The 9,646-nt window shown below is 46.3% G+C and overlaps 1 protein-coding gene across 1 annotated transcript in view; it reads left to right on the forward strand.

Moving 5' to 3' along the window:
• COL4A1 (collagen type IV alpha 1 chain) overlaps positions 1-9,646 on the forward strand; it is a 152,480-nt gene that overhangs the window by 128,431 nt on the left and 14,403 nt on the right. The window contains exons 41-46 of the mRNA XM_023217643.1: positions 717-767; positions 3,028-3,213; positions 3,943-4,076; positions 6,484-6,556; positions 7,381-7,452; positions 8,655-8,783. Of these exons, the coding sequence (XP_023073411.1) occupies positions 717-767; positions 3,028-3,213; positions 3,943-4,076; positions 6,484-6,556; positions 7,381-7,452; positions 8,655-8,783 (645 nt within the window). The remainder of the gene's footprint in view (positions 1-716; positions 768-3,027; positions 3,214-3,942; positions 4,077-6,483; positions 6,557-7,380; positions 7,453-8,654; positions 8,784-9,646) is intronic.

A 9,646-nucleotide genomic window follows, 5' to 3' on the forward strand; every position in this document is an offset into this window, starting at 1 on the left:
ATGGGCCTTAACTTGGCCATAACTTGGACAAAAGTGCAGGTGTGATGATGACAATCACATACACAGTAATATTCATATTTAATGCAAGAGAGAGATAAACACACCATTTGAAGCAGGTTACCCCTGAGTTGGGGGGACACTGGGAAGACCACCAAGAGCTTCCACAGCTATTGGTTCTGGCCTCTTTCTTAAGTTCATTTTTTTGTTCCATAACTTTATATTACATACATTCGTTTTTCTTTACAAACAATTCATAAAAGATACCCCTGCACTCCTTTCCCCCCATTTGAATCTTCCCTCAAGCCCTTTGCTGACATTTGTCATCTCCCCAGCATCTGCTGCCCCAGATCTCTTTGGCTCTCCCCACCTCCCTGAGAATAGCAGTTAGCTGGATGGTTGTCTGAGAATCCCATTTGCTCATCTCCAGACGGCAGCAGGAAACAAATACTCATTTGCACAGATCGTTTCTGCTAAATGCCATGATGGTTCTGAGCTGAAAGGTACTTAGGAAAAAGTACTAAATTAGGAACATCCAGTCAAGGATATCTTATAATAACTGTAGGGATATCATTTTATTACAAGGGTGCAATTAACTCATATCTATGTAGTCCACAAATATACATAGTATTATTGCAGAGTTGATAGTGCTTTGTGTTGGACCTGCCGAAGGATTGTTGAAGTAAAGAGAAACATTGCATTTTACCCTCATCTTATAGGTCTACCAGGAAGAGGATTCCCAGGGTTTCCAGGGGCCAAAGGAGACAAAGGTAATCTTTGCTCACTGTGCTCTTTCTTTTCAACCAACTGCTGCTCCTGATGCAGCAGAACAAGGGGCAGTGTCTTCAAGATGAAGCCCCATCCTTGTTGGCCAGGCAGCAACTGGATGGAGGATGGATGCTGTGCCCAGAGGGCAATGCCTGCAAGACACGTGTGGTTCCCCTCTAATTAGTGGATCAAAATGGCGTGCGGTACACTCATGATCAGAATTATCTTTTACCTGGACTAATTTCATAAAAATTCAGCAGAGAGGGGAAACCCCTGTCATTTTTATGCCTAGAAGGTCATCAGAATATTGAAATTCTGACTTTCTAGAACTAGTTATACTTATGTGAATGCAGGACAGTATGTAGCATATGCCATAGACAAAAACATGCGCAACCATGATGTGCTCAGTACTAAGTGCAACTGAGAGTTGGCCAGGAGCTTGGAAAGTCAGTCTCTTCTCAGAGAGCTGAGCGTTTCATGGGAAAGCAAGGGAGACACAGAAAATACAGGGCATATGAGCCGCACGACACGGAACAGAAGCCACAGGTGGCCGCAGCTCGTGGGCAGGCTTACTTACGCTTATGGTGGGTGTCTGGGCTGGCTGAGTGATCCCACTCAGTGGGAGGATTCAGAAAGCCCTGGAAGGCCTTGGACTTCAGCTGAGAAGGAGCAGGGCACGGAGGTGCTGCTCCTCCCAGCCCCCGGTTCTCCCCGAGACCAGCCCAGAGTGTTTCCTTGGCAGGGGTGTGGTCTGACGCTGGGAACCCCTGGGTTGAGAAGGATGACCTGGTGCTGGGTGGGCTGCTCTTCCCTGTCCCTTAACTCACAGACTCCCTCAAACACAGAGCCCTGCAAATGCACCTGCGCAAGGGGTCGCTGTGGGCTGTTCCCGCCCTGCCTTTCCTACCTTGCCATGCAATTCTGCACGCTCCATCCGACGTGCCGCACTGCCTTTGCACAAACTCTACACAGCACCTTGCGTTGTCCACTCACTGCTGTGTGAAATATCAGGGAGAATCCCCAGGAGAAGAGAATCTCAAATGATTACTTTAGGTCTTGACCCTATTTCATTCCCTTTTCCTTTGTTCTTGAAATAACCTGAGAATTTTGGCATTTTTATGGGTAAAATTTGGAAAATAAGTTTAAAACTAAACATGGACTATTTTCCTACAAGCTGTTACTTTTTAATTTTCTAAACCTGCTCTAGTGAGGTTTCACTGACAGGTAATAAACTACAAATATTTGAAGTGTACAGTTTGATAAGGCTGACATAGGTCTACACCCATGAAAACATCCCCACATTCTAGGTAACAAGCACAACCGTCCCCCAAAAGTCTCCTCTGTGGCTTCATAATCCCCCCCTCCTGCCCTCTCCCCAGTCCCCAAGCAACCGTCCATCTGTCTTCTGGTCCTCTAGGTTAGTTGGCATTTTCTGGCAGTTCACAAAAATAAAACCATGCACTTTGCAGTCTTTTCAGCCTGACTACTCTCCCATGACATAATTAGTTTGAGATGCAGCCCCGTGGTTGCTCACTTCTTCCTATGACTGAGTGTCCCCCTGTGTGGATATAATGTGATTGGCTTGTCCAGTCCGTTCATCTGTTGATGGAGTGAGGCTTTCGTTTAGCAGTGCAGTTGCTGCAGATGTCTCTAAACACGATTCAGATGCCTTTGCCGTGGAGAACGTCTTTTAAGAAGTATAAAAATGGTGGCCGGGCGCGGTGGCTCAAGCCTGTAATCCCAGCACTTTGGGAGGCCGAGACAGGCGGATCACGAGGTCAGGAGATCAAGACCATCCTGGCTAACACGGTGAAACCCCGTCTCTATTAAAAAATACAAAAAACTAGCCGGGCGAGGTGGCGGTCGCCTGTAGTCCCAGCTACTCGGGAGGCTGAGGCAGGAGAATGGCGTAAACCCGGGAGGCGGAGCTTGCAGTGAGCTGAGATCCGGCCACTGCACTCCAGCCTGGGCAACAGAGGGAGACTCCGCCTCAAAAACAAAAAAAACAAAAAAAAAAAAATGGTAGCTGGGTTCCTAGCATTCCAAGCTCTTTCTCCAGCCAGGCCATGGTCGGATTCTAGTGTGTTATTAAAGAGAAGGAGGGATCAGAGCCCTTGCTGCAGTTTCCCCTGGTGCCCCTGGAAACCCCCTCTGAGGGGTACCTGCAGGATGAGGCACGCCTCATCCCATCCTGCCGTCCACGCTGGAGATGACTGTTCTGCTGCTCGTTTCCCATCACCTCAAACTGTTTTTCTTGTTTAGGTTCAAAGGGTGAGGTGGGTTTTCCAGGATTAGCCGGGAGCCCAGGAATTCCTGGATCCAAAGGAGAGCAAGGATTCATGGGTCCTCCAGGGCCCCAGGGACAGCCAGGGTTACCAGGATCCCCAGGCCGTGCCACGGAGGGGCCCAAAGGAGACCGTGGACCTCAGGGCCAGCCTGGCTTGCCAGGTAAGGGCATCTCACCAGGGGCCAGGGCTGGGGACTGGGACAGAATTCACAAAAGGAAATAGTGTAAAAGAAATAGTTAAATGAAATAGTTAAATTCTCAACTGAGCTTTTTTATTTAGAAGGCTGCAGCATTTATTACAGCTTGAAATTGTGTTTGGCCTCCATCAAGTCAAAGCTTTTCTTGTATCCTTTCTGTCAAGGAATTTAAGTAATTAGGGAGATGCAAGAAAGGAAATGATTGGACAAGCCTGGACACATGTCCCATCTGTGGCGTTTGACTTAAGCCAGCGCAGCACTTGGGCCCACTTGGGGGTTCTAACGAAGACCCCTGTAGGGGTAGCACAGGTGCCCAGGCACCACTGACCACAGGCCGTTTTGCACATGGAGCCACTGGCATTTCTATGTCTATCCGTCCTCCCTCGCTCCCTTCCTTCCTTCCTTCCTTCCTTCCTTCCTTCCTTCCTTCCTTCCTTCCCAGACCTGCCTCAATTTCTGTCTCAGGGGTTCACACTCTTGGTCCAGTGTTGTATCAGAGACAGTGTTATTTCTATTTCCTCCCTCCCTCCCTCCCTTCCTGGACCTGCTTCGATTTCCGTCTCAAGGGTTCTCACTGTTGGTCCAGTGTTGTATCAGCGAGGGGCCCGTGGGTGGCAGTATTGATAGCACCACAGCCCAGGGACACTTGTGCATATTTAACCCCAAATATGTGGCTTTCTTCTCTTCCATTAGGACTTCCGGGACCCATGGGGCCTCCGGGGCTTCCTGGGATTGATGGAGTTAAAGGTGACAAAGGAAATCCAGGCTGGCCAGGAGCACCCGGTGTCCCAGGGCCCAAGGGAGACCCTGGATTCCAGGGCATGCCTGTGAGTTACCGATTTGTAGATTTTTATTTTTAAAGGAGTATTTTCTGGCCACAAGTATTCATATGTGTTTATGTGTGTATGTATTGTGTGTATGTGTATATATATGTGTGTGTGTGTGTGTGCGTGTTACACTCCCACATCCCCACTAAATCAGTTCTTTCTTTCTTTCTTGCCAGTAACCCACATCTTTATTGGCATCAGAGTAGGAAACTATTGTAACATTTTTTTTTACAATCCAGTTTTCCAAGAACCATAAAAGGGAAATGTTATACTGCTGGAAATTGTGGCTCAATGCCTAAATTTAAGACCTATTTACAAACTCAATGTAAAAAACAAGCCAGTGTCGTTTTGCAAAGAACAATTCTGTAAAACTAGCCCAGCCATCTCTTAGGATTGGAGGAGTGCTGGGAATTGCAGTTGAACAGTTCAAGTCATAAAAGATAGCCAGCAATATCCCGTCTTTCTTTACTGACCTGATCCAGATACAGAGTCTAAGTGGTGACTTAGACAAGCCTTCAGAGGAGCACATCTCAGGGTGCAATAAGCGACCAGCAGCCGTTTGTGTTTGTGTGTGTGTGTGTGTGTGTGATGTCACTTTGGCTCTTTGCTACACCTGAATATGTAGCCCTTCTTAGTGGTGGTCATGGATCTTTGGTTTGATTTTTAGCTTAACCACATCCATGGCAAAAGAATTGTGTTTACGTGGCTCGCTCATTCAAATAGCCCGATTAGGATTAGCAGAGCTTTATTCTCTGTCTCTGTCTCTCTATTTCCTCTCTCTGTCTCCATCTGTCTGTCTGTCTTTCTCTCTCTAACACACATTAGGAGAAAGAGAGAGTGCGTCAGGGGAGATGGGGAGCAGGAGGGATTTGAGACAGACCTCTGCAGTTATGTTGGAGCAAACGAGGTTCTTCTGTAAGTCAACACATGTTCTCCCTTAAAGGGAGAGCTTTGAACTGCTCATCGGCAGCAGAGACATATCTTAGAGTCGTCAGACTGCTTTCTCAAGGATGGATACAGAATAGCTAAGCTTGCTAGGTGCAAAACAGTCTGTGGTGCCGATTTACTTCTGAATCAGTCAGTTATGAAATGCTTATGAATAATTACACAGAACTGGCTAGAAGGAGTCGCAATAGTCATATTTCTCCACTCCCTGTCCTCAAAGCTGTGTGCATATCTCCACAGTATAGCGAATGTGTATGTGAATGTATTTTCGGGCCCCTACTGCTATATTGCAGTTTTCCAGTAACGTAAGTATAGGTAATTTGTCAAATATTCATGTATTCCCATTTTTATTCCTCACTAACATAGAAATACACCCCATTCCCGGCTGGGCCTGGTAGCTCACACCTGTAATCCTAGCACTTTGAGAGGCCGAGGTGGGCAGATCACCTGAGGTGAGGAGTTTGAGACCAGCCTGGCCAACATGGCAAAACCCTGTTTCTACTAAAAATACAAAAGTTAGCATAGTGGCTCATGCCTGTAATCCCAGCCACTTGGAAGGCTGAAGTGGGAGAATTGCTTGAACCCAGGAGGCAGAGATTGAAGTGAGCTAAAATGGTGCCACTGCACTCTGGCCTGAGCGACAGAATGAGACTCTGTCTCAAAAAAAAAAAAAAAAGAAATGTACCCCGTTCCTGGTGCCAGTCAGTGTCTGTCTGTCTCTTTATACATACATATGTATAAATATGTCTTTGTATGTATGTTTATATACATATATATTTGTTCATGTTATTTTGGTTTGACATTTTAAAAATAAGGCTAAGAAACAAATCTACATACGAAATAAAACAACTTGTTACATGTTGCTGTCCATGACTAGAGAAAGGAACGACTGTGTTGAAATGGAAAGAAAATGAGCCCATATTTTAAAATACAAGAATATTGCCATAGTGTAAAGGAAAATACTCGTTCTTTAGCATTTCTTAATTTTCTTTGCATATTTAAAATCAGTTTTCAGATAAGACATGAAACTAATTCTAAAGAAAACTGACTGCACTCGAGGGTTAAGGGGAAAGTTTTCAAAAAAGCTCGTTGGGTGGTGTGGATGGCTGTGTTGCCATCACAGGTGTTGAGGGGCCCTGGCTCTGTCCATGGCATCGTGCTGGGAGCTGGAGGTGGCAAGGGCGGGACATTTGCCTGCTCCTCAGAGGCTTCCCCTGCGGATGGACTAGCAGAGGAGACACATAGGAGGGAAACAAACGCTTCTACTTTCCAGCTTCCCGATTGAGGCACATGCAGAGGTGTTGTTATTCTATCATTTAAGAAACCACAAGGCACCATTTGTTCACAAATGTGCTTAGCAAAACACTGTTTGAGGGGCTGTTTCAGTTTTCCAGCTAGCAGGTTACTGGAGAGACTTAACCTACATCCTGAGCAATTTCCAACCTCCTCTTTGTGTGTCTAGGGTATTGGTGGCTCTCCAGGAATCACAGGCTCTAAGGGTGATATGGGGCCTCCCGGAGTTCCAGGATTTCAAGGTAAGACAGCACAGGTCTTGCTGCACAGCCTTTGCAGCAGGAGGTGCTGTGTGAAGAGCTACCTAACCTCGAGCACTTTAGCACTGATAGCACCGGTGCCATTATAGCACGAGATACTGTGCTCTTCAAATTAAAAACGGCATTTCTGTGTGGCAGCCCAATTTGTATAATCTTATGGATGCCAGTATAAAGACATTCTGATTTTCTTATTAAGAATCAGTGGATCATTAACATCTCAATAAGAAGTCGTGGATTTGGGCTATTCATTAATTTATTCATGTATTAAACACACATTTTTTGGGATGCTCACCAGCTCCCAGGCGCTGCAGTTTTTACTGCCCAGTCAGATACACATGAAAGGCGAATAAAACAGGTCTCAGCCTCAAGGTGTCTTGTGGTCCCACTGGGGACACGTGTGAATCGGATCAGGACCAAAAACAGAGCCCTAGGTCCCTCCACTAGTTGGATCATTTGACAGTTTGCTGCATGCTTACAAAAATGTAGCTTCTGGGTTCTAGAAAAAAGAGTTTCATCAAAAGTTTTACACAGGTGACCAGAAATAATGCTGTTTTCTTCCTTGAAGATAAATTGGAAATTTGTTCACCGTCTATGTGTGTATATATGTGTGTATATGTATGTGTGTATATATGCATGCATAAGCAGCTGTGTGAATGTGTATATATGGGTAGGCATATGAGTATATGTGTGTATATGCATTTATATATTTGTGTACATGTATGTGTGTGCACTAGAGAGAGATATACACACACATATTTGCATATCATTGGGAATTCTGTGCAAGACAATGTTTTCCCTCTGCTTAGGTCCAAAAGGTCTTCCTGGCCTCCAGGGAATTAAAGGTGATCAAGGCGATCAAGGTGTCCCGGGAGCTAAAGGTAGGAGAATTTGTTAATCTGTGAATACCTTACTGGTGCTTTGCGAAAATGTAAAAGCCAGGAATGCACAGAATTGGGGTGTTTGGTTTTTCATATGTAAAATGACTCAAAAATTATTAAAAACAGTTGATTGAGAATTCTTTGCAGCAAGTCAGGATTCCTGTAGTTGACATTTTAACCAGCAACTTGTCTGGAAGTAGAATCTGATAAATCCAGGACTGAGGGAACTCCAGGGGAGGGGTGGCTGAGGTTCTTGCTGACAGGCTCAGAATTCAAAAACTCCCCAAGGCTCTGAAGTTAACCTGAAATCAACCACTGAAAGTTATAATAGGAAAGAAAATCAATCTTGCACTTAGAGACTGAGTACATTCCTGCTGCACAGTAACAAATTCTTCCTGGGAAAGATGCTGTTGGCTTCTCCACCGGTGGGAGCCCACAGCATGAAGGGCGCTGAAAACCATGACATCATCTCAAAAGGGAATGGTTTAAGCACAGCATTCATCCTGCTTCCTCTCTGTAGAGCAGACGATATTTCTAGGGCATCATTTAATTTTCAAAACCATGTTTTGGGAGAGAGAATGAGAAACCACATGCCCTGAGACATGGAATCCAAGGAAGGAGAGGGGAGGGAGGGTGTATGGAAGGGGAGGGAGAGTTGAGGGTATTGGGCTGAAGACAGGGAGGCCGAGGGGACCTCACACTTTGTGTGGTTCTTACCACACGCCAAGACCTGTCATGCAGAAGAAGGATTAAGTTCATTCATTACTCAAAGATCAGGACTAGCGTGATACTGTACAGTAAGGCAGGTTTCAGATGAGTGTGGGAACAACGTCCCAATCGCAGAGGGCACTCTCCGTGTCAGAAGCGGGGGCTGCCTGCAAAGAACAAGCTTCTCTCTCCAGTGGGAGGGCTGGTGTGAGGCTGCAGGGCGGTTGTCAGGGGTCCCAGAGCCCAGAATGCAGTGGGAAGTTCCACTGATGCCCCAGTGCCTTTGCCCGAGAGTTCAGGATTTCAGGTTAAATAATAAAGATGTGCAGATTGGACATGTTTCGTGAAGATCTGATTACTTGGGTTTTGATGATGACTTCACCTTTGGGAAGTATGTTCCATTTGGATAGCTTCACCTGGGGCTCTCCTTCTAAAGTTGTTTCCTCCCCAGTTGTGGACAGTGAAATTGATCAATGGCTTCCCCGTTCCCACAGGTCTCCCGGGTCCTCCTGGCCCCCCAGGTCCTTACGACATCATCAAAGGGGAGCCCGGGCTCCCTGGTCCTGAGGGCCCCCCAGGGCTGAAAGGGCTTCAGGGACCTCCAGGCCCCAAAGGCCAGCAAGGTGAGAAGGCTTGGCCTGTGCAGGGTGGTGTGGGGGGTCCAGAGGGGTGGTGGGCAGAGTTCCTCCTCACCCATGTATCTAAACTAAGTTTCTGGGTAATGATTATACACACACATATGAATATGAGTTTCTTAACCTCCCTTCAATGCGTATCAAAACCTATGACATTTTTAAAGGTACCTAAAAAAATCCAGAAGAAAATCCAGGAAAAGCTAGAGGAACATATAACAACACACCTGTGTTCAGTTAGAAAAACATGGGCTCAAGGAACCAGATCATTACCTTTCCCCCTCCCGCCTCCCGCTCCAGATGGGGGTGGCAGGTAGCAATCTGGAATGGTAACAATCGGTGCGCTCCATCCATGCCTCCAGGAGCTCTGCCCGATTGGCACCATCTGTACAATTCTCTGTTATTTCCCGAAACCTTAACCTAGTCTTCTGCTTATTTGAGCTAAACATCTCCTATTTTAAGAGCTACTTATAAGGAGTGGGTGGGAAGTAAAGGAGAATGAAAACATTTAAAGTTGAAAGGTAGCATCAGTGAAAATTTAAAGATACTTAAGAATAAGCTGGCCAGGCTCACTGGGTCACACCTATGTAATGCCAACATTTTGGGAGGCTGAGGTGGAAGGATCCCTTGAGCCCAGGAGTTCAAGACCAGCCTCGGCAGCATAGGGATAGTCTGTCTCTACAAAATAATAATAATAAAAAAAATTAGCCAGGTATGGTGGTGCACGCCTGTAGTCCCAGCTACTCAGGAGGCTGAGGTAGGAGAACTGCTTGAACCCGGAAGGTTGAGGCTGCAGTGAGCAGTGGTCACACCACTGCACTCCAGCCTGGGTGACAGAGCGAGACCCTGTCTCA

Source organism: Piliocolobus tephrosceles, chromosome X, assembly GCF_002776525.5.
Source record: "Piliocolobus tephrosceles isolate RC106 chromosome X, ASM277652v3, whole genome shotgun sequence".
NCBI lineage: Eukaryota > Metazoa > Chordata > Mammalia > Primates > Cercopithecidae > Piliocolobus > Piliocolobus tephrosceles.